A 24,407-nucleotide genomic window follows, 5' to 3' on the forward strand; every position below is an offset into this window, starting at 1 on the left:
ACCGGACTATGACTCCAGGGGGACTATATCCGCTGTCACACCGGGATTACATACAGGAGCTAGGTGGGTACGATTAGTTATCTTCCTCACGCATGTTACAGTACGATGGCACTCTCCATGCTTGCAGTGGAAGAGTATTTTTCCCCAACAAAAACCAGATTCAGTTTCCTGTGCATAAGGTCCCTGAAAACCACCAATTTGACTCCCTATCTCCTGCCTAGAGTCCCCATCTCCTGCCTAGAGTCCCCATCTCCTGCCTAGAGTCGAGTCCCCGTTTAAAGTGGTATTGTCTTTATGAAACGCGTAAACTGTAAATAGGCCCCTAATGTCTCATCTTGACCATCAATGTATTGACATAGCTAAGCTTACAGACAACGCGCTGGAGGCAATATCACTTGAAGTTCAGTAAGATGACGAAAACGTACCTGTGTAGGGTTGGCTGTGTCCCGAAATGAGATGGCAGTTTCAGAAGTTTGATATCCAGTAGTAGCTAATGGCAATTAGAAAGCTTATCCAAAGTACGACTGGGGCCTATTAGCCTATCCTACTAGCACATTGCTGCGTTACTCGTATCAGTTACACTGTGACGAGAAATGGCGATTTTTGGACCGCAGGTGGACTGACCTGAAACTTTCTAGTTTGGTCATGGAAATTCTCTAATTAAATATTTAAAGTTATTGACCGTGCACCGAATACTACAGCACATCAGCTACGTTCAAATCTCCTTCTGGCCACAATGCGCCATAAAACGCTTATGAGAGCTTTATTGTAAGTAAACTTAGGGTAGTACCCTATAATCTAGTCGATATCGAGGGCAGCTTATTCCTATCGACTGGACAGCCCATGATCCAGTAAGGAAAGTAAGGATTTATCTAAAAGCATGAAGTAAAACAGCAATGAAACACCAAAAACGTCGGTCAGTGCAGAAGTAGAATATGTCCCCTGGAAACGTGTCCGGCCCTATTGTATTCTGACAGCTTATGGTACTAGTTATCTGGCTCTATAGAGGTCATGACTGTCAACAGCTGAAGGATAAGCGCATGATAGAATATTTTGTTCCCCCGACATATATCCCAGGACATTTCAAACTTCTACAGTGGCAACATGGTTTATATTTTCAAATTAACGTAAGATTCAAAATGTAGCAGGTGGGCATACAAAGCATTGTCGGTAAAAAGAAATACATCACGAATCAATAACTTCTTTAAAATAGGATTCTGTCCATATCCTGGCTCGGTTTCATAGTGAATATTGATTCAATAAAATATTTGACAAAAATGCGTTCAATGCCTTACTTAGACTGCTTCTCGCCAATTAAAGTGATTTTAGGTTTAAAAAGAATGTTCAATGACACGGCTGAGACCTTTAGCTGGCCTGTTTTTTTCATGATGTACCGACACAGCAGATTGGTTCTTCAGTTCAATAATGTGGTTATGTAGCCAACAACAGAATATGAATTACTAGTAGTTTATCATGGTTCAAAATGTTAATCACCTGATGATAATGAAGTCAGGCTGCAGGAATTCTGCAGAAAGGTCATGTGACCCATCTTTTATATGTTGTTTAATTCAAAGTGACATTTCAGCCCCATATCTGATCACGTATCGATCCAGTCTCAAGGTCGCTTTCATACACTCGTCATCCTTCACCACAAACCTTGCCTCCAGGTCCTTTAACTGACCCTCTAAATCCTGGAGCCGAGAGTGGAGGGTCTCAGTAGTCTCACGCAAATGGTTGCGGGCAGCTTCCTTCTGCTCTTGAATTTCCCGTCTGTACTTCTCCTCCAGAATTTTCATTTCCGCTTTGTGTTGGCTATGGCATTTTTCATCCCTGTCTTGATAATCCTTGGTGATCTTCTCTATATACTGCTTCAAATCGTCAAGCCGGTCTTCCAACTGCTTCTCAACTGACTGATGTCTCATGGCACCGTCCTCCAAATCTCGTAGCGCCTTCTCATCCCGGTTCTTCACTGTACTCCTGTGGTGTTCATCAGCTCTCTTGCGCGCCTCTTCATGCCTCTTCTCGACCCTCGCAATATCAGCCACGTGCTTGGCCTCCTGGGTCTTCAAACGCGCCTCCAACTTGGCAACTTCGCCCTGAAGTTCACGGACCCTGTCACCATATCTCTTCTCCAACTTAGACCTCAGCTCCCTCTCCAAATCTGTCTTCATCTCATTCATCTCTTGAACTCTGGTCTTCCTATTTGCACTCGCCTTTTCCTCCTTGCTTCTCAGTTCTCTTTCTTCTCTTCCTGGCTTCGTGTCCATCTCCATCTTTTCTTGCATTGCGTGTGCCTCCCTCTCTAGTTGCTGTACCTTCTCAGTGATATCTTTCTGGCGCTCCTCCTTCAGATCGGCAATAATCTTCTTCAAATACGCCGACTCGTTCTCATGTCTTTGTGCATGCTCCGCAGAAGAAGCAGAATATTTCTCAAACAACCGAGCTATTTCGTGTTTATGACTGGCTTTCAGGTTCTTGATATCTGCTTCTGATTTTTCAAGCTGGTCCTTAAGTCCTTTCAGCCGTATTTCGTGCCTGCTCTTCAGCTGTTCAATTTCCGTCTTATACCTGTCCGCCATGCTCTGGTTCGCAGTCTGGAGTTTCGATTTCTCAACTTCCAATGACGTCACTCTCCCCTGCAGAGATGCAATTCTTTCTTTCAAGTTCTCAACTTCTGTGGCATGTCTCTCAGTAAATCGTTTCTTCTGCATGGCCTCTGTTCCGGTTCTCTCCTCTTCTCGCGCTCTCTCGTCTTCTCTCGCCTTCTGACTCCTCTTCTTCTCATTTTCGACCTGCTCCCGGCATAGCTCCTGCATCTCGATAAAACTCTGCATACGCTGCTCACTCTGCGTCTGGAAGTCCTTGATCTGCTCATTTAAATCCGCAATAATAGTGTCCTTACTACTGCGGACTTTCTCTATCATGCCAAGGCATTCTTCCTCAGCAATCTCCAACTCCTTCTTCCACTGCTCATCTGACTCTGCCAACTTCTTCTCCCACTCTCTCTTGGCGTCAATAACTCTTGCCCTCTCCACCTCCATCTCTGCAGCATGCTTCTTATCCTTCCTCTTCGTCTCCTTGTTGAAATCCTCCACGCGGTTCAACAGACACTTCTGTACACACTCTGCCCTTTCCCGCCTCTCCTTCTCCTCGACAATCTGACGTCGCTGCTCCCCCTCACGCTGCTCTGCATTCTGCCTCAGATTCCGCTCCTTATCTTCAAGTTCCTTCTTCAACGCCTGTATCTCCTCCTTCTTGCGACCGATATCATCTAAGTGTTTCACATCAGCTGTCTTTTTTTGAAGCTTGGCATCTTGCAGATCTTCTTCAAGTGCGTGTTTTGACCTCTGACTCTGAAGCTTTAAATCCTCAATTTCTGTTTTCTGGTCTTCAATCTTTTTTTCTGATTCTGACAAATCAGCTGGAAATATGAAACGAATGGTTAAATGAATGGGACCATTTTTATCAGCGTACTGGCAGATGATCGTATCGACAGAAGACAGCGTGTCTCGATCCCATCGGGCGATAGAACAAATGCATAGCAGCATCATCTGTCATTTAAAAATCAGTACTTTTTAATTTTCGCGAATTGCAAAGATAAATGTGCGCGAGGATTTGGTGGTGTACAGTAAGCAAATTTAAAAACGATGTCGTCGGCCAAAGTTATAGGATTCCCGTTGTCGTTTGTCAGTTTTCACTTGTCACGAGTTGACAGACTAAAAGGCTTGAAAACACGACGTGAGGGTGAAATCGTATGTAGCCCACTCTTTAAAAAAGGCCTGTTCGTTTTTCGTGACACGGTTTTTTTAGGAACCAGGAAAAGCAACGCTGCAATGCTACTCACATCTAAGCGTTTCCAATGTCTTTCCATGCTCGAGTTGTTTGTCTAAGATATTGTCACTTTCGTGGATCTTTTCCAGAAGGAAATCATTGAGCGATTCGTATTTCTGAAGAAAAAAATCAAAGCTAACCATTAGAGAGTCAACTATATGCACATCTCTGATGAACAGTGTGCATTAACTCATCAGTGATTCATCAGTGATTATTAGGTTTATTTCATACTTTCGTTTACCTGAGGAAAACCACGGAATTAGATTGGAACGTCGTGGCAAGAATTTGTTTAGCTACCTGTTGGAGAATCTAAAAGATATTTCTATTCAATGTCTTAAGTCGCTTCAGGGACAATGCCAAATGCAAACAACCTAATTGCAATCGAAATCAGTGAACGAAATCCATGCTGAATAACATTCCCATCCATCAAGAAATGTCACGGACAGCTTTTGCTATTTTTTGTTTACATATTGGCCACAACGCTGTACCAGGTGCTATCTTTCGTAAGGCAAAAAGCTATGACCTTTCCATCGTGATTATAGAGCATTGTCTAGGACAGATCTGATCATATCGTGTATTTGATCTCACTCTTCCGTCAGATGGCATTGGCTCTTAGGTGGTACGGGCGGGTGCCAAACTCGTATGTTTTTATGCTTGCGGGCCACCACGAAGAATAAACTCGATTACGTCCTTACTTGGTCACCAAGCTCCCCGGACTGCAGATACTTCCGCTGCAGAAGTTGCATCTCTGAAGAGTGCTCGTGGTAGCCTCGAGGTCCATCGTACTTGTTCTGTGCAAGTTTGTCTTCAATAGGCTTGTAGAGTGCATGAAGGAGTTCCATGCAGTCGTCCCTGGAGGCCTCGAGTTTTCCCTTGCTCCCCTGGAGTTAAAATGAGCTGTTGTAATGGTCCAGAACGCCCCCTTCCGATGGAATAAAATCGTTGAGCATAACTCGGGGGTGACTTACTGATGACGGCCTGGTGAGCTTTGAGAAACAATATTGACGGGTTGTTTTTGGCCATGCCTACAAACTATTTGGATATTGTCACAGTTCGTCCGAGGTAGTTGAAATAAAATTATAAAGGCCTTGCATATCATACAGTTATACATCTACATTGTTGGGTACATTTGCGCGGTCTATCATGCTATACACGTATGTGGATAGCTCGGAGGCAATGAAGTTCAATATACAGGCCATTCTTTGTCCCACGGACTTACATTGGACTTTGGCAAACTGAAAAGTGGATGGACGTCCATTGGAGTATGTGGCATGAGTGTGGCATATTTGCCTCTCTGTATGAACTTACCTGTCGAACAAGTTCGCCAACTGACGATGCCGTCCCGTCCGCTTCTACGCTTGTTCTTTCTAGATACGAGAAATACATATCCTAATCAATGGCATTTCATTTAACTATGAACGTTAGACAAATATTACTGATCCCCATTTCCATAACAAAGCATGTGATATCAAAAACCAATTATAATCCTTATAAATACACCTTACATGCTCTCGACTCAATGTCGAAAAAATGTGAAAAATGGGGAATGAAATCGAGACAAAGGTAAAGGGGGAGGGGGGGAGTCAACAGCCTTTTGTCTATTCAGTGTTAGTGATCTCACAGAGATAGGGAATTGGCAGTCAGGTGAGCAGAAAGAAGGAAACCAGTGAGGAAGAAGGTGGAGGCTTTTCGACACATTTGAAACTTGCCATGATTTCACTCATGCAAGTTACTGAACTCGGAGGTTTAGGGTATATATATATATATATATATTACATGATAATGTTAAGATAGCAAGGCCCTCGAGGATGGAGGTAGTTAGGAATCCCGCGGCGAGGGAATATTTGGTATTTCAACATTGACCCGACTGTGGCCTCAAGGACCATGAGAATCTGCAAATGGACTACTCTTACATACCTTCACAAAATCCGCCCTTGTAAGGCCGAAGGATTTTGTCCTCTGCCTCGAGGATTTCAGCTACAAACATTTGACCGTCAGACATCATTTCGAAGAGCAATCTTAATTTGCAGTAGTTGCCAATTTCAATAAGAGTCCTTCTGCAACAAAATGTGATGCAAGTTTATCCTCTCGGAACGACATGCTCTTCTCCTCTAGGAAATACATGTTATTTGGCCTCTGCGAAATACCAGTTATTTAACTCAGAAATACCAGTTATTTACCTTAGAAATACAAGTTATACACATTATTTTGGAAATATATACTAGTATATCCCCTGCGAAATATAAGTTATTTAGCCTCTTGGAAAAAGTCAAGCTATTTCATATCCTCTTGGACAGACAAGTTATTTAGGCTCTTGGAAATAGATGTTATCTAGCCTCAATCTTGGAAATACAAGTTATTCATCCTCTTAAAAATTATCGTATATCTAGTGTCCATGACAACAATAGTTCCTTTGCGTTACATTATGCCTTGACGATTATTTGCATTGATGCCTCATCGAATTACGAGTTAAATATACATTAGCCCCCAGCCCCCCCCCCCCCCTCCAAGGAATGTGAAAGAATGGAGGATGTCTCTTGAAATGACTTCAAACCTGCTTTTTTTCTGACAAAAGAATTATGTATTCATTGAAGAATGTTGTAACATACTTGTCCATTTCGTCCCAAAGTTCATCAACATGTTGTATTCGATCCACAATTGCTGGGCCCAGCGTTTTGATGGTACTAAGAGCATGTTTCAAGGTTCGCAGGCGAGCATCCACTACGTGTGAGTTGAGGAACATGTACAGCGCCAAGTGTATCCTGTTGCAGCGCTTGGTTTCTGAATCCTGCAATTGAGTAACCAAAACAAAATCACAATTAGCTTTTCTTTGTATATCAATTTGTAAGTTATTGATTCATCAACTTTATGAAAGTGATTGTAATGATCTATGGTGTAAATATGTAAATACACATTTCTGTTCAAAATGAAATTCTTTTTATAGTTGCCGTTTTCCAATGGCTAAGTGGACATTTTAACTCCCTCCCAAAACTCTATGATTTCCTGAGGTTTGTTTTCGGTATTCGATTTGTGACCTGAAAATCCTTTAGTCATGAAAGTCACTGAATCGGAACGTACTGTGTGCCTACAGGCTATTTGGCTATATGACTACATGGCTGTATCGTTATATGGCTATATACGGCGGCGATATCGTGGCTAATTCTCTCTTTTCTATTTCAGGTGCCTATAAAGAAGAGGGTCGAAACCAGTAAGCCAGACATCAAGTCCGTGAAAACCACCATGGTCTCGTGTACCTGGTCAATCAGGTTTATACAACGCGGCTACCAGGATGAGTCATCGCTGCCACCAAACTTTCATCTAAACAAAGATTGACTTCTTACCCATTCTGCATGCAATTTCTTATGTTCCTTTTCAGTGTCTTTCACAATCTTTTCAGCCTCTGTAAACTCTTTCGTTGCTTGTGATATCTGTTGCGAAAGTTCTTCAATTTGCCCTTCTGCCTCAGAGATCCGTATTTCGGCCATTTTGATCTGTGTTTTTATCTCCCTCTCCTTCTCCTTTGCCGTTCCAAGCTCCGTGTTTATCTCTGCCACATCATGCTGCGCCCTCTCACAGTTTACTCTCTCTAAAGTCTCCAGGGCGGCCATCTTCCGCTCCAAGGCCCGTTTCGATTTATCTCTGGCAGCGTTTATTTTCACATCACAATCAGTCATATTCTTCGTCTCGATTTCCTCATCAGTTTTATTCGTTCTCTCCTGGAACTCGGCATCTTTTAACTTCATCTCCATCGATTTAAACTGGCTAGCAGCGTCATCACTTTCTGTTTTCACTTCCTCTAACTTGGCTTTCTCCGCTTCAAGACATTTCGTGGCTTTTGCGTGATCCTTTACCTTCGCTTCAACTTCCTTGCCATACCTCTCCTTCTCCTTCTCCTTCTTCTTCAGCTCTACTTGGGAATTTTTTTTCAGCTCCTCGAGCTTAATCCGATTTTTCTCTCTCTCAGGAGTTTTTGCAATAGGTTTTAGGTTATTCAAGTCCGTCTTGTATGACCTCAGCTTAGAGGAAATACTCTCAACATCCTCATCAGCGTTGGTCTTTGATAAATTTGCCTCTCCGAGCTCTGTTGCTAACTCCGACGCTTTTTTCTCCGCTTCATCAAACCTGTTCTGTGCAACTCGTTCGTTCTCAGCTGTCTTCGTCTTCTTCTTCTCCAACTCCGCAACCTTTGGCGCCAGCTCATTAACTCTCTCCTGCGCATCCTTCCTTCTACTCTGTACAGCCGCAAGATCGTTCATCGCCACTGCTCTCAATTCTTCATTTGCCTTTATCTCCTCATTCGACAGATCCACCTCTCTTTGCGCTTCTGTTTTCTCACGCTCTGCATCTGCGATCAGGTTCTCCCTTCGGGCTTCCTCTCCATTGGCCACCTTCTGTGTGTCGTCAAAGGTGGCCCTGAGTTTCTCAACCTTGAAAAAAAAGGCGACATTTTTGTTTAACAGCCAAAACAGCTTCAGGACTTCAGGAGGTCGTCTGGGGAGACCTTTCTTGGCGTACGCGTACGATATGTATGATGATTAGAAATATGGATTTTAGGAACTCCATCCATCAACAACACGCCCATTCTGGAGTGCATTCACCATTCGACATCATGTTCACTTAAACAGCACCGGACATGATCTTCGTTTTGCTTCTTGGCACTTTTTGTCTATGTTTTCCTTATCATTGTTACCAGCTTGTTAACCATTTAGTGTCAGGGCCAGGCTGAGAACTTCTCTTAAACATCTTCCTAACTGTGAAATCCCTTAACCATCTATAGTTTGCGGTAGCCAATATGGTATGAGAACGTAGAAGATGACAAATATCATTATTTTCAAGGTCCCGTACTCTAATTATCGCAACCAAACCCCAAAACCTAACCTTTCTTATCAGGCAGAAAAAAACTCTTTTTACCTCATTCCTTGCAGCCTTCTCAGCCTCGTGAAATTCAGCCTTCTCCACCTTAATTTTCTCCTTCTGTCTGTGGTAAACCTCGCGTTGCCTGGTCGCATCTTCTTCTCTCTGTTTTGCAGAATTCCGGGAGACCTGGGCATCTTCGATCTTGCTTTGAAGCTTGTCGAGCTTTTCCTTGTGGGTTTTTTCTTCTTGTCGTCGAACTGTACAAAGAGATAATGAATCGGGTAAATAATTATGTAAAGCTGTTCGAGTGTTAGCACGGGACCCTAGATGGCAGCACCATTTGAATGGTTAGGCGTTTGATATGGATATTTGATCGACGTTGGACGAGGAACTGATCACTACGATTACCGCGAAATCATATGATGAAAGTGGAATGCCCCATTCATAACATTGGCCTAAAACCTCTTGCAAAGCGTTTAACCAATTGCCAAGTGGATTTTATGTTTTTCGCCCTTACAGGATGATATCGACCAATGGTGTAATCTTTGTAACGGCAATGCCGTCTCGTCACAGCCCGAAAGAATCCCAACCCACTTAGTCGTAGCGCAATTGCCCCTGCGAAGAGGGACTAACAATCGCCAACACCAAAATGTTCCAGTTACTAATATTTTGCAGAAGTCAAAGTGCATAGTTCAATTATCTGCCGTTAGATGGCGCTGAAGAGGTTATCACTCGAAATATTCAGGTATGTTTATCAGGGGGTTGTATGAAAAAATGCTTGTTGAAGTAAAATGATTTATTTTGGCATGGACATGTCGTATTCCATTCGAAGGTACTTTAATTTTGACCTCTCTTGTAACATAAAACAATTTATCGAAAAAATGAAACTAAAAGAGGGATTTTTATTTATTTCAGGTTTCCAGATCACTACGCATGCACATATGTTCCTAACAGTGGGTTTGAACCATGCATCCCAAGAAAAAGTGCAATATTTCATTGAAAAGAGCACCACCTAGGTTCAGACACTCCAAACCTTGAAATTATCACACATAACATCCAGCGCAAAATTCATGGTTTGACAAGCTTTGGTGGATCTATTGGGCCGTGAAAGCGTTCCTCGCGCTGATTAAGTCATGGAAAACTTATGAGCGTGGTGATTGTGCTAATTTAACTGAAAAATGGCTTAGAAGTTTATCACAGGTGCGTGACCGAAAAATGTTTTATCTCGAACATTTTATTTGTCGATTCAACGCTCTGAAAATGCTGCCAACATTCCAGCTAGTCCCCATTCGGACTTGGGAATTTAATCAAAGCTTTTCAGTGCGATCTGACATCTTATTTTGGAATCATCCCATGGTGCGTTATCAGTAACCCGAACCATTAGCCAAAATGTCATAGGCTTACTTTTCAAACTTACAAAATTGATTCGGTCAAAACACTACAAGAGCACCTGGAAAAAACTTACCTACTTCACACCTGACTTTGAGGTTGTTTTTTCAAATGCGTGGCAATCATATATGTATCATATAAGTAATTGGGCAGGACCGTACAAAACATAGGCCTACCTTCTACTAATTCCCGTTTTTCTTCATCCGTCAGTGGATCTTCTTTTTCTGATTTCGATTTCTGCAAAAGGAGTAAAACATTTACAACTATATCCTTCAAAGTATTAACCTTAAAATTATATAACTCTTCAATGATTACAGTGATTGCTGATTGAAATTAACGGTCTACAATTATATTTTTCTCTGAAAAACATCCAACCCCTGCAGGAGTATCGATACTACACAGGAAAGTGTGATGATGTCTACTGGAGATCTGATATACGTCTAATAACTGACTAGATGTCTATAAGACATCAACCAGTTGACGTCTATTAGATATCAACGTATAAGAAAATCTAAAAGAAATATTATTTTCATTAAATAAGCTAAGTACCATAAACCTAGTACCCATAATTCCTAATTCTTAAACTAAAGATGCTCAGTTTCTTAACTATACAGTTAACAAAAATTGTGGCATAACCCACCTTTTCGACATTCCTTCGCCCATCCATATTTTGTTTTTGTCCTGCAAGGAGTCCGTATGTAGACCGCACCAAACCTAGGCTTTACCTGAAATTACACCACAGACGATTTCAGTCAAAATGGTATATTCACGACATCCAAAATATGAAATTTCAGTTTCGATCAGTTGAAACAGAAACTGTAGTCCAGAGAAGCTGAGCCCTCAGCTAACTGAATGGTTTGATTTCTTCGTATTCGCTACCTCGCAGCCTAAAATGAAACTGGACCACACTGAGATCATGAAACTCGAGTGCTGAAAGGAAGCACACTGTGTCGGTGAATTAAAGCTGGCTGAGGGGGGGGGGCATGGGCAACGGGCCAATTGTGATAGACAAATGCGTAACTGACGCTCCTGAACAGGCACAATCACGTCCACACAGTATTCAATGTGTTTATGCATGTAGCGATACCCAGCTATGGTAAGGTTAATACAGTTTCATTTTTCCTATGGGAAATATCAAATGTAGTTCCACGGGGTCGTTTTAAGTTGGACTTCCCAATGACGTCAGCGAGGTAATCAAATGAGCTAAAGATGGGAATGATGAAATGTTGCCGGACGGGCTATTGATCGATTAAAAAAGCAATTCTTGTTCAGACTGATTCGTGCTTTCATTTTGTATTTCATATTGAGAGGCATGAAAGACCATTCGAAAGCTACATGTACTTGCGACTGGTGACATGTTTTAAAACATAATTAGCGCATAACTGAACAGATTTTACCATAAATGCAAAGCTGGCGTGTACAGTGAACATGGGCATAGGTAGCTTTTTTGGTCTTTAGGCTAAAAAGCTAGGTATTGAACCAACCCTTTATGTGAAGCATCTTACATTTCTCCAAAAGTAACATTAAAAACTCTGTGTTGGCCAAATCAGCTAATGACAACTTTTAAAAACGCCCATGTCAAGATCGGCCACGTCAGTGTTCGCTTATTTTAACGAGTGGCGCAAAAATCTGCTTCGTCATCAATTTTAGCAAAATGAAAGCAGCATTGGGGTAAACGATCAGGAAGTTTCCATTTACTGTAAATGAGAACTCCGAATGAAATGCTCGATGCGGCTGTTAAATGCGTGACGGGACCTCCCAAAGCGACTTCACATGTACCAAGACTGATATGTTTCACCGAAGCATGGCAAGCACCGGTTTTACTTTGACGTTAGCCCGGGGACGATAGCCGTGTCTGTTGCTTCTTGCTAGGACACCGACCGGGGATTCCCACTCGAGTTCCCGCTGTGGAATCCCCGTTGTCAAAGCAACTTCTCCAGGCAGATCTGGTATTCAAGCTTATTCTCCACACTACTTTTACTGCACCGGAGTATTGCTCGAGAAGTCACCACGTCTTGGCCTGTCGTGAAGAAGGGTATTGGATACTTCGAAATCGGGTGAGTGTTTAACTGATGCACTACTTCACCATTTTTTACCAGAATGCTTCGAGGGTAACAAACTTGATTCACCAATTAGCTCAGATACATAATCGCTGAAATGCCTAACACAGACTTTTTCATCATCCAGGCATTGTCCTCTGTACAAAGATCAACGCCGAACAGAAACGACTTTCGGCTGGAGGAACACATGTAAGTCGTTGCAATTTGATTGATTAAAAGTTAAAACTATGAAACACCATTGTTACTTTCTCAGGTGGGCGAAGTTATCAGACTCGGCGTATTAGGGTTGACCATAGACACCATTATTCTGGCTAAAACTTGAAATCCTAAAGCAATGAGACTCTTTCTAAAAAGAAGTGAATGCCAATGTCAAGGGTAGGAGCCAGTTCTTTGTCTTCCAGACAGCGGATTCTCTCCTTGAAAATGGCATACTTCATTTTGAAGGAGTTCCGATTGCTTTAGGAGTGCAAGTTCCAGCAAAAATGGTGGTGTCTGTGGTCAACTCAATCAATTAGTCAAAACACGATATACGTGGAACACGCATAAACCTGACCATAAAAGAGCACATATATACATGTGTGTACAGAATTTTTTAAGGTTGTGTGTATCAATTATTTCTTTGCTGATAAATCAGTATAATTCTTGTTTCTTCACGAGCCTGTGATCTATTCCGGCCATCGCGGAGAAGCGGTTCCAAAATGGCTGCCTGCGTTGGCAGTCACGAAATGACATACATGTAGTTACGTGACTGCGCAGGAGTGAAGTGTTCAGTGTGCCAACTTCGCCAAGGATTCCGAATGCGTTGAATAGCAATTTCCGGGTAACCACATCTGTCATGCTTTGACACATGTATAATGATTTCAGAATTCACAGCTGTTAGTTATAAAACAGAATACACGGTTAAAGGTTAGAGGTCGCGTAAAACTTGTAGCACTAAAGGCCTCCATACACTGCATGACAAAAGTCATTTTGTGGCTTGTTTCCAAAAAAAATTTGCAATGTGTATACGATTGGAACTTTTGTTACGAAGTATCCATATGTCCCGCCTTGTTGAAAGTTGTATAACGTTAACCACAAAAGTCAATAGGTGTGTAGATGATTACGACTATTGTGACCGTGTTTCAGGTGGCCGCTCCAGCTTCAAACTCTGCTGTTAGCATAAACAACGGCGGTTATTAATAGTACAAGCACTCAAGTAAAATCAACACGAATGAGATTTACATTTTGCCTCAGAATCTTTGGACAGTAGGACTGTAGCCTGTGTACCACGCAAAGGGAAGTGGCTCCGCGTGCGATTTGCTCCGTCCTCATTCTAATTTAAAGAACCAACATAGATGCATAAGTAGTGGATGAATTGCAATCCTAATCACAGGGTTTACATCCAATTTTCTTGTATTGTCTTCCAAGCAAATGATATTAAACTGGATATTAATATATGTTGTTCATTTATTTCTTGGGTAAACGTGTATTGAAATTGGTCGGGGCATATTTACCAACATTACCAATGTGAACCTTACCGGTGACGTCCAATTCAGTAGCGATTTCGGCTATCTTTTTCCTCTTTTCGTTCCTATCGTGGTACAGAGGGGACTTGACGTTGAAAGACATTCTTGCACCCCCCCCCCAAGATCACAAAATCTGGATGTTTTTTCTAAATACCACGTAGCCGTCTTCCTATCCCATGAGCAACAGGTCTCCAAAAATTGAACATATTTAATTCAGCTGTCCACAGCTTTCCACAGGCTTTCCACAGGGGTAAACATGCCCACAAAGGTCACTGAGTAAATACACACTGAATGACTTTTGTAAAAGATGACTCAAGAGTTTGAAGCTGGAGCGGCCACCTGAAACACGGTCACAATAGTCGTAATCATCTACATGTACACACCTATTGACTTTTGTGGTTAACGTTATACAACTTTCAACAAGGCGGGACATATGGATACTTCGTTTTTTTTGGAAACAAGCCACAAAATGACTTTTGTCATGCAGTATATGGAGGCCTTTAGATTGTCACTGGTCGCCAATCCCGGCGTCAAGATCGAGCGGGAGAGTTTTTTTGCACGCCAATGCCTGATCAGAGCGCCAGGAAATTCCCCAGGGTGCGATGTCTGGAGTTGGCGGTCGACTGGCTCAATTCATAATTTGCAAATTGGGAAATACTGAAGTTGTGACATCTTATTTGCCAGCATAAAAGTCGAGTCATTGGCTGATATGAATAAAGTCTAGCAAATGCTTTTACTTCAATTTTGTACAGAAAGGCTTAGTGTAAATGTGCATGTAGTTTTAGATAAAAGCATTTGCTCGTCTTTATTCATATCACCCAATGACTCATCTTTGATTATTGCGTTTCGAAGGTTGATATACGTACATGTATTGTTGTTTTGTTAGAGATGAGAAAGACGACATTACCTATATTGATATGTAATGTTAACCAAGTCAAGAAATCTCAGAATTTAATTGCATATTATAGCAAAACAGAGGCATCATATTCATACAAAGTTGTTAAAAAACAGAATAAATTGGTTTGGCGACTTGTCAATAGTGAAAGAATCAACTCAAAATATTAATTCTTGTACTAGTTTGCTTTACCGCTGATTTTTTAAACCTAGTTTTGTTTAGGTCCGTTTTGCAATCCTGCACATCTTCCTCAATGAAAGCCCATCCGATATTTTATTTTCAGGACGACATACATGATTGCAGTTTATTTTACTATCACCAAACATCCCCTGAGTTAATCAGAGCGCCCAAAATATTGGTGAATGATATATGATCCTGTAAATCATTATTCCCCTGCTTTAAAATTTTCCTTTATCTACATGGGTTCCCCCCTTTTTCCTTTTAGACTATTGCTACGAAACTATGGCAGAGGGAAGTGTGAGCTTGGAGTCGACCCCAGGTGAGGATCAAACCGATCTGGGGGTCATCAAAAGTCTTGAGAGCCAGGTCGAAAACCTGAAGGATGAAATGGAAAAGTTGAAGAAAAAAACCAATGAAGAGAAAGAGCGCCAGAACAAAGTTAACGAGGAGCTCAACGAGAGATTGCGAGACCAATATCGGAAGGAGAAAGATGGCATCGAGAAAGGTCACAAGGAAGCTATCTTGAAGGTCAAAGCTGACCTTGATCGGAAGTTAAACACAGCCCGGGAGGAGAAGCAGGAAGTGGAAAAGCTTTTGACAAAAGAGAGAATGGCAAAGGAAAGTTTGTTGTTGGAGTACCAAAAGGAATCGACGAAGAAATCGGAGGATTTTGATGCGTTGAAGAATGACATGGAAACGAAGTTACGCCAGGAGATCACAGACCTTCGACGAATCATAGCAAGTGAAGAAGAGGAACGTAATAGAGAATCGGAGGCTAGTAAACATGAATTTGTAGCTTTAAGGGCGCAGCTTGTTGAGTCCGAGTCAAAGTCTGTAGTTGCGAAAGAGGAGAAGGAGAGTTTAGAAGAGGAACTTCAGACATTGAAGGCTAGGCTGGAAACGGTGCTAAAGAACCAAACCAGGCTTGAGCAGGTCATCCAAACCAAGGAGATTGAAATCGAAGGTCTAAAAATCGAGCTTTCTGAAAGAGAGAAAGCGTCGGCTGAGGGAATAGGGCAAGAGATGAGGAAAGAATGGGAGGAGCTTAGAGAGAAGGCACGAAAAAGTGAAGCCGATTTGAAATACTGGAAGGAGACGGCTCAAGATCTTGAACAGAAGTGCTTAATGTGGAAGGCAACTATACCAAGGATTGAAGAGGACGTGAAGCGCGTACAAGAGGAAAATGACTGCTTAAAAAATGAACATGAGAACCGTATTGAAGGTTTAGTTAAAGAACACAAGGAGGAGATGGCAGCTGTTCACGCCGAACATGAACAAAGTCTCCACGTTCTACAACAAGAGGCGGATGATATTGTAGCTACGGTGAAAGACGAATTACTTGGTGATCTTAAAAACGAGAAAGAGAGTTCTTTCGAGGACAAGGAAAAGTTGGTAGCGGAGCACGTGACTGCAATCGAGGAGCTGAGGGCACATTACGAAGCACTGTTAGTTGAAAAAGACAAGCAGCAAGCTCAGTTTGAGCAGATTTCGGCCGATCGGTTGGACGAACGTGAAAAACGATTGAATGCTGATTCGAAGAAGACCATTGCAGCCAGGGAAGAGAAAATTGCTACCCTTGAGAGAGAAATCAAGGAGAAAAATGAGCAGTTGTTGACTATGAGAGATAAACTCAATCAAGAGTACATCCAGTCAGCTGAGCTCGCCCGCAGAGAGCATAACGAGCAGAGGGTATCTCTCGCAGAGGAATATGAGAGGTCTAGAAATGACATCAAGCAAAATAATGAGATTGTTTCTAAGAATTTAGAAGATAGGATAGCTGAGTTGAAGGCCGAGTTGAGTGGTTGTCGGGATGAGATCAAAAGCGAAGTTGCTAGACTAACCAAAGAAAAGGAGGATGCTCTTGCAGCAGCCAGGGAGGAGCTACAAGACCAGTGCAATGAGTTTGAGGGGCGCATCAAACAGCTTGTGGACAATCACTCCTCAGCTATGGAGTTGGCGCGACAGAACCATGTTACACTGCTTGAAAATCTCAAAGAGGAAGCATCGCAAACAAAAGCTGACGAATTGGGCAAAATGGCTTGTGATTATGAAAAGAAGTTAGACTCGGTTTCGGAGGAGCGGGAAAACCTTAAAAGCGCGCTAGGAGAGAAACACCGTCAAAGCCAGAGGGAGATTGAAAATTTGATGGGGTCTCATGAAGAGGTTATGAGAGAGGAAGGGGAGAAGCAGAAGAATTTTACGAAGCTTTTGAAAGCGCAGGCTAAGGAGTCTTCTGATGACATGATACGATTCTTGATTGGAAGCCACTCGACTGAGAAGCGTGATCTTGTGAATGAATTGGGTAAATCTAGAGAGGACGTCAAGACTGCGTTGGAGACCAAGGATAGGGAATGCAAGGAGCAGCTAGCGGTCTTACGTGAGGAGTTTCGAGAGGAGACTCTGCAAGCTGAAAAAAGGCGAACACAAGAACTGAATTGCAAAGCCCTGGAGTGGGGGAAAAGGGAAGGTGAACTGGTACAACTCATCGAATCTTTGAAAGCTTTAGTTGCGAAACTTGAACAGAAGCATGCCACAGAGGAATCCGAGGAGATCAAAAGACTGGAACTAGTTTCTGGAGGACTCGAGAGTGAAATGGAGAAGATGAAAAAGGAGCATGTAACTGATGTTGGGGAATTGAGAGCGAAATTCTGGGAAGAAAAAAGGAACTATGAGTCGGTGGCTCAGGCTGAGCGTGTTGAAAATGACAAGAAGCACATGAACGCTCTGTGCAGTCTCGTGGAGGAGGTGAACAAGTCGCAGGGAAAGTTAGACCAGAAGGAACAGCTCGCGGAAACATTGAGGGCGGAGGTTAGGCAGTTGGAGAATTCGTCAAAGGATTCTGGGGCTTTGAAAAAGGAGCTTGAGGGAAAGATTGAGCAGCTTGAGGGAAAGATTGAGCAGCTTCGATTGGATGTGGCGGCCAAGGCCGAGGAGTTTAAAGCGGTTGGAGAGGAGAGGGACAGAGTACAGACGGAAATTAAAGAGAAGCAGCTAGAGGTCACGAAACTACTGGGCCTGGTCAGCGGTCTCAGGGAAGAGAAAGAGACGGAAAGAAATCGTGCAGATAGCGCGCTTGCAGAATTGCAGGATGTCAATTCGGGTTTGAAATTAGACAAGTATGTCCAGACAGAGATTGAATCGAGCAGCCAAAATGGTGCTGGTAGTACTTCAAAGACGAAGAAGACGGTTGTGAAGAGATTGTCCAAGTTCTTCCACCGGAAGCGTAAGCCTCAGGTTAAGAGGGTCAGCAGTACATGTATTTCGAGGAGGGTATCAAGAAGGGCATCAGTCTCCAATGAGAAGTTGGGGGAGGATAACGCTTGGATGAACGGAGGTCCCGGGATAGAGGTTCGTGACACTGCATCACTCTTAAACGAAGCTGCTGGAGGAAAGAGTGTTGCATCTTAAAACGTTAATCTTCCGTTTTGGAAATTTCCTTCACTGACGGACAGTTTTGATGGGCTGCTAAAGTTATTACTTCGATTCTCATTTGCTAAGTACTTGTCACATGTGTATCTTTTTCTACACTTAGTTGCAAGAGAAATCGAGGAAGTTTTCAAAACAAGTCGTTGATGATGTACAATATTTTGTACTTCTTCGTTCGTAGCTCTTCGTTCGGCATGCGAAACCTGCCTTTTATAATATATCACAGCAATTGGTACATGTTTTCGATAGAGTGCACCCTGTAGAGATGACGGATCTATATTTCCTGATCAAATGGTGCCTGTAAAAAAATCCTACTTAAAATCAGTTCAAAATCACTTGAAAACAGTTCAGAGCTGCGACTTTCTCCTCAGTCAACGTCGAACTGAGGTCTCCGACAAGATTAATTAAAAAAACTAATTCAATGAGATTATAACATAAATTGAATGTATAAATATCCATGGATACGAAGAGTTCAGATGCAAAAACCAATTAAGTACATTTGAGGTTTTGCAAACTTTCTGCTGTGAATGAAATGGTTTTTGTATTCAAAATGACGTCTCTTTGCAGGATTAACATACGGATCGTGCGGGTTTCCCTTGAAACGGTCCCGTATATAGTATGTGGGGCCAGGGTATCCCCAGCTACGTTTCGCCACAGTTAAACCTTATTTTCTTCGGAATGGCCTTTAAAGTATTTTGCATCTGAACTCATGAGCATTTTATAGTAATCAAGATTTAACTGAAGGTTTAATACCAAAAAATGTATTCTTTATCGCCAAAGGGGTGATCGCTTAGTGTTTAGTTCAACTAATGTAATGTCTTTCAGTACTTTTGTGGTGATTTTATCCACATTCTGCATACATATTAATCAGAGCACCGCATGACATGACGTTGTGATACAATAAAGGTGTACGCCGTTCGTAATTACTGGTGGTCCAAGAAAATAGAAATGCAGTTATACATAATGCTGTAGTACAGTTATTATGCATACGAATTTGCTGAAACTTGGTATTTTTAGTATGTGCATGATGTTTACACAACGGCAATGCTGAAATTTAGTACGTATTTACGAAATTTGAAATTTTCAGACTTCAGTTTCAAATTTCAAATTTTCAACGAACGGCGTAGGCCTTTAAACACGTAGTTGCTTGCCTGCCGGTCTGTCTCCTGTGGTAATTACCCTTAATAAAGTACTTGAATCCATTACACTTTTTATCTCTCACCTTATTTTCTTTATGATATTGATCCGACGTCATTATATATAGACGAGACTTTTGACCCTTTCTTCTGGTTGTATTTCTCACTAGAAAATAGATCAATTGGTTCAAAATCCACATTAGAATGCCCATAATAATAATAATGCTTTATTGACCTCCTTTACAGAAGAATACAATACATGTACAGACATGATAAATAACCAACATTGCACGTCCAGTTGTCCTACTCCATGCATTGTTCAACTAAATCGAAGTTGATACCCTTTTATCAAAACAGCATTAACTGTGACCGTGTCGGAGGATAGAACCAAAAATTGTCGTGTCCTGAATGTTATTCCTGATCAGAAATCTTAGATAACATCATTCCTGATAGTCTATAAATTCTGATATTTACTAAGTTGACAGTTGTTTGTCAAAGCCCCCAGTATTGTTGCTCAAGATCAAAAGATGGACACCCTGCTTTGAGACTCAATCTCGCACACATCTCAAGTGTGTGATCCGTGTACTTTTTATTCAAAGAATGTGCCGTGTTGCAAGACATTAATCCAGTTCGGCCAAATAATATTTTGTTCAATAATTTTGAATGGTTTCTTGACGCGACGTGACATATGTCCTATAATTATCAAATGTTAACCTGCAAGAGCTTATTTGGAACACTTGGTTCAGAACTATCCACTGTAGGCCTAGGCCTATATCTTGGGCAAAATGGGATGGAATAGCAAAGGATTTGGAACAGTAAATGCGTATAATATAGGCACTGATTGGTCGCCATCCCATCCATGCGGAATGAAAAGCCTTGGACTTTCATAATATCAAAAACTTGTGTTGGTGGGAAAACCTTTAGAGGTTTTGAAAAGCTCAAAAACCTTTATTTCTAAGAGTGCATGGGCTATGTCCCCATCGCAGCTATCGATAGACTACCATTAGGGTCGCTTAAGCATCACCAAACCATAAATGAGACGTGCAAAAATTCAGGCAGTCGGTTAGAGTCATACCGTTTCAGCTGGATTGTCTTAGGTGCCGACAGCTGAAAAAAAATTGAGGTGGGTGACGAAAGGGTTAACAACAGCATGGTGTACCAAGTAATGTTTGATGATTTTTAGCCAGGGTTTATTGGAATTTTTCAACACCACATTCCAGTCGCTTCGAGACGGTTAACTGGCAATATATATGCGAGGCGCGCGTGATGCCATAGCGTCGCTATGGGATGGTAACTAGGTGACGGAGTGGTGCGCTAGAGAATTTGCAGGCATCACAACGAAACGTTCTCCATGATTTCAAAATCCGATGGGAAAGGGTAAAAGTGACTACAGCAGTTTCTGGTTTCCTCTGTTACGGTAGATGGTCTGTGTTGTTTCCTTTGAAGGTGTACAACATGTACACTATCAATAAAGGTGTATTCAGTTTCAGTAGGGGCAACAGTATCCATTAGGAAGGCCGCATACTAAGGGTTGACCATAGGCACCGCCATTATGGCTGGAAGGTGAAATCATAAAGCAATTACAACTCTTTCAAAACAAAGTGAATGCCAATTTCAAGGGTGGGAGTCAGTTCTTTGTTTTCCACAGAACAGCCTCCCACGCTTGAAATTGGTATTCACTTTATTTTGAATGAGTTCTAATTGCTTTATGATTTCAAGTTCTGGCCAAACCAGGGGCCTATGGTCAACCCTTAAGTCATATTTCAATTGGTTGATTATTGGCACGTCCATATCCTCTATTGACCTTGGAATATATTCGAGTGAGAGGATTTGTCGCCCATTTATTACGTGCAGCGTCACAATACATTGGATGTGGATATTATGTCATTTGACTTCAAAGTCAAAGAAAGGGATTTGACATTTAAATTTGAAGAATCTGATATGACATTTTATTCAAAGAAATTAGATTGACTTCAAATTCAAATTCGACATGGGCATTTTAGGTCAGATTGATTGAATGCGACCAACCTGTTCCAAGGATTGCTATACCGTACATGTTCGTGTGCATGCTACTAGAACAAACCTATGCCCTGCCACCACCTCGGGAAACATCGATTACAACTACGATAACGTGCATAACTGATACATCAGATAGTCGTAGTATCTCGAGGAAAGTTTACATGTGTAGCAAGCAATGATGTCGCCCGTACCGTCCATGCGCCGGAAAACGTCAGGTTCCATATAGGTTGCTTCGCAGGTTGTGATAGTTTTCATCAGTTTTTGGATCAACTAGTAAACTATCTCCTGTACGGTTCACTGCTCCAGTGACCACCTCGTTAACCTATTGACATTTGCTGTCTTTTCACAAACTGATGCTCAGGATTACCCTCTCTGTTCAAAGAAGTTTCCACGATATTTGGTCTCGGCTGTTGAAAGTCCGAATGCATCGCGAAACATAATTGTCTGCACGAGGAACTACAAGGAAGGTGTACAGTACAGATACTTGCCGAGTCATAAAACTGAGAACCACTAAAGGCCCCTGATCAGGTGCTTACTATTGGCAATGGGATTATATCTGAGATCAGCATACCGGTACTTCAAAGGGCCTCAGATCAGTCGAGTAATAATGAATAATGACAAACGTTAGGATCGATACCCAGTGTCTTTTGCGATCACCTCTTACGAATCCCGGCATCAATTGATCTTGTCACGAAGGATCTCGTTACAAAAATAGTGGCAGTGTACGCGAAGCCGGGGGCAGCAACCACTATCGGTTTTGGAGATGATCCAAAGAGATAATTAAGGAAGGAGACAGTTCGACATCACAGATATAGAGAAATGTTCTTCCCGTGCATTACTGGTGAATTAGGTTAGAGAAGTACCAAGTCGTTCTTCGTGTCGGGTTGTTTCCGTGTTTTGGCGCGCTGGCCCAATGCTCGTTCCAGGATTATAGTAGCATTGTGACCGCAGCTCTCTGCCTAGGTTGGCCACCGAACGAGGAACGTTGCTGCTGCAAAGCTTAGGAGTACGTTCGAAAGCGTGGAATCACAAGTTGGTTTGTTTAGACCAGGTGGATTTCTCCAAGAATTTCACCAACAGGTACCCGCACAGTACGTCCATCCAATTCCCCTGACAGAGTACTTGCATACATGATGGTTCAGATCAGAGATACACTGCCTGCAACTGATCCTTCCGACCATTAACGTTCGAATACGTGCCTCAAGATTTCTGGGATCAACGGGCTCTTCTTGCTTCAGCTAAAGACCCTGTGATTACAGTTGGCGAAGGGAGGGATAACAGCTGTTCGCAAATTGCACGGCTCATAATGGATACCATGCCTAATATAGTATATAACACAAGGAATATCGCCAGTCGTGTAGCTCGTCCTCTTTTGGATACACCCTTGGAGGATTAATCAAACAAGTGTTATCTTGGGATGCAAGCACGAAAGGTAGGTGTTGTTTGTTGTAAGGATTCTGATGACAAGTAGGTAGCAAGTTTAGGTATATATTTGGTCATAGCCTTGTGGTTTTATGCCATGTATGTACTCTGACGAAATCATTCTTCGAGACCATGCCATGAGGATACGGGAAGGTTTTTGAACATCCAACGAAACACCGCACACGACACGCAAGAAGAAAAATCGTTAGCCCCGACTAATTTTCAGGTTTTCAACGCAGTAGTGTGCTTGGTTGTTTCCCCTTGTTCGACCTTCTTCATACAGTTTACAGCTGGAAAGACCATAACTTTTCAAGGGAAGTACTCCAAAAAACGTGATATCGCCCAGCGTTGCCTATAATGCACTTAAAACCGTGCGCGACCTTCGAAAGTCCGCCTCAAAAGGTGATGCATAGTATTTATACATGCTTCCCGAAATAGGTGGCTTGCATTGGAACTAACTTTTTCCCCCTTGTCCGTCATTAAAGGCATTGAAGTGTGTTGGTCAACCATGACTATCTCCTTTGTCCCTCCACCATAAGGCCTAGTTTCCCCTTATGACATCACTATTTCGGACACTCAGCGCCCCATTTCTGGAAAGGTATAGTCACCATCCATTATGTATATAAGCAGGGCAGCACAAAACGAAGTACGAGGGAAAATGGATGATTCAAATCAACCGGAGGCTGTTTTTCCGTTGTCAGCCAGTAAGCACACATTGTACGTGTACGTTATACCATGAAGCTAACATGTTAGCAACTGGTACACGGTTCGCCTACAAATGCATCACATTCGGGTGTCATCTGGTTTATCGGTAGTAATGCATCATTGCTAACGATCGTTTGCACAGCCATCGAAGGAATGATTGTGTTCATCAAGTCTGATAAATGTGCCAGTGACAACGATAAAATTAGGAAGGAGTGATGCATCCGAACATGCATGTCAGTGTGTAAAGAATACAATGGCAAATGCGTTACATTAGGGTTTCCTGCAGTTGTGGTGTTTTTTTACGTAAATGGTTAGGTGCCAGATTATATTTCAGACAAAATATTATTGTGCAGGTACGTGCATCGTAACTTCAGTTGAATCGAAGTGCAGTAATTCACTCTCAGACTTGAAATTTGAGTGGGTGTCCTATGATGCGCGTCCTCTACTGTAGTGATTGTCTCCGCTCTGGCCCAGCGTGTATCTTAATCATCTTTCCATCTTTCCGGCGGCAAGCCAATATCCCAAAATCCACCGAACGTGTCGATCAGTTGGTATCTCAATCCCATAATTCCAGTCTGATGTTTGTCAACATTGCAACATTACGGAGGCAAGCTCCGCCGGAAAGACCAATGATGCTGTTTAGTGATTGCAGTACGAAAAAACACAACCATTGAACCGCAGCTTATGATCCCAACCGATCATTCCACGAGCATGTATAAAAACAAAACACGACACACGCCTCACGAAACGAAGAAAGAAATGGCCGCCATTCGAAAAAAGGACGCGCCGTTGGGAAATACAACTGAACGATTTTCTCGGAGCATGTATAGAAGAAAGAACACGACACGTGCCTCGCGAAACGAAAGGATTGCTGCCATTTGAAAAATAGAACGCCGTAGGGAAATACAGCGAACAGTTTCTTTAGCAAACTACGGCCCAAACGGGAAATTCTAGCGAATATATTACCGTCGGGTAAACTTAA

At 42.2% G+C, this 24,407-nt stretch overlaps 3 protein-coding genes across 8 annotated transcripts in view; 2 read left to right on the forward strand and 1 right to left on the reverse strand.

The window, feature by feature from the left end:
* Positions 1 to 903: 903 nt before the first annotated feature.
* On the reverse strand, positions 904 to 19,420 carry LOC135500015 (trichohyalin-like). 4 transcript variants are annotated; one of them, XM_064791145.1, is made up of 11 exons: positions 19,366 to 19,420; positions 10,718 to 10,802; positions 10,254 to 10,314; positions 8,743 to 8,945; positions 7,173 to 8,258; positions 6,441 to 6,619; positions 5,749 to 5,888; positions 5,140 to 5,198; positions 4,527 to 4,712; positions 3,845 to 3,947; positions 904 to 3,421 (listed from the first exon to the last, which is right to left on the reverse strand). In XM_064791145.1, the coding sequence occupies exons 2-11, from the start codon at positions 10,742 to 10,744 to the stop codon at positions 1,569 to 1,571; spliced, it is 3,897 nt and encodes a 1,298-aa protein (XP_064647215.1). In that variant the 5' UTR covers positions 10,745 to 10,802; positions 19,366 to 19,420; the 3' UTR covers positions 904 to 1,568. The 4 variants fall into 4 exon arrangements, with proteins under 4 accessions (XP_064647215.1, XP_064647213.1, XP_064647214.1 ...); XM_064791143.1 differs by lacking the exon at positions 19,366 to 19,420 and adding an exon at positions 11,103 to 11,193; XM_064791144.1 differs by lacking the exon at positions 19,366 to 19,420 and adding an exon at positions 10,957 to 11,012.
* Positions 12,082 to 19,346, forward strand: LOC135500016 (golgin subfamily A member 4-like). Its single transcript, XM_064791147.1, has 3 exons — positions 12,082 to 12,134; positions 12,265 to 12,326; positions 14,983 to 19,346. Exon 3 carries the CDS (start codon positions 15,000 to 15,002, stop codon positions 18,123 to 18,125), a length of 3,126 nt encoding a protein of 1,041 aa, XP_064647217.1. The 5' UTR covers positions 12,082 to 12,134; positions 12,265 to 12,326; positions 14,983 to 14,999; the 3' UTR covers positions 18,126 to 19,346.
* A 2,092-nt stretch (positions 19,421 to 21,512) lies between the features above and the next one.
* Positions 21,513 to 24,407, forward strand: part of LOC135499483 (uncharacterized) — a 47,040-nt gene continuing 44,145 nt past the window's right edge. For 2 of the 3 annotated variants that reach the window (XM_064790243.1, XM_064790244.1), the window contains exon 1: positions 21,513 to 22,730. The gene's annotated coding sequence lies outside the window, so the exon portion shown is untranslated. The remainder of the gene's footprint in view (positions 22,731 to 24,407) is intronic. The other variant, XM_064790246.1, reaches the window with a different exon arrangement.

This window comes from Lineus longissimus, chromosome 15 (genome assembly GCF_910592395.1).
Source record: "Lineus longissimus chromosome 15, tnLinLong1.2, whole genome shotgun sequence".
NCBI classification, from domain to species: domain Eukaryota; kingdom Metazoa; phylum Nemertea; class Pilidiophora; order Heteronemertea; family Lineidae; genus Lineus; species Lineus longissimus.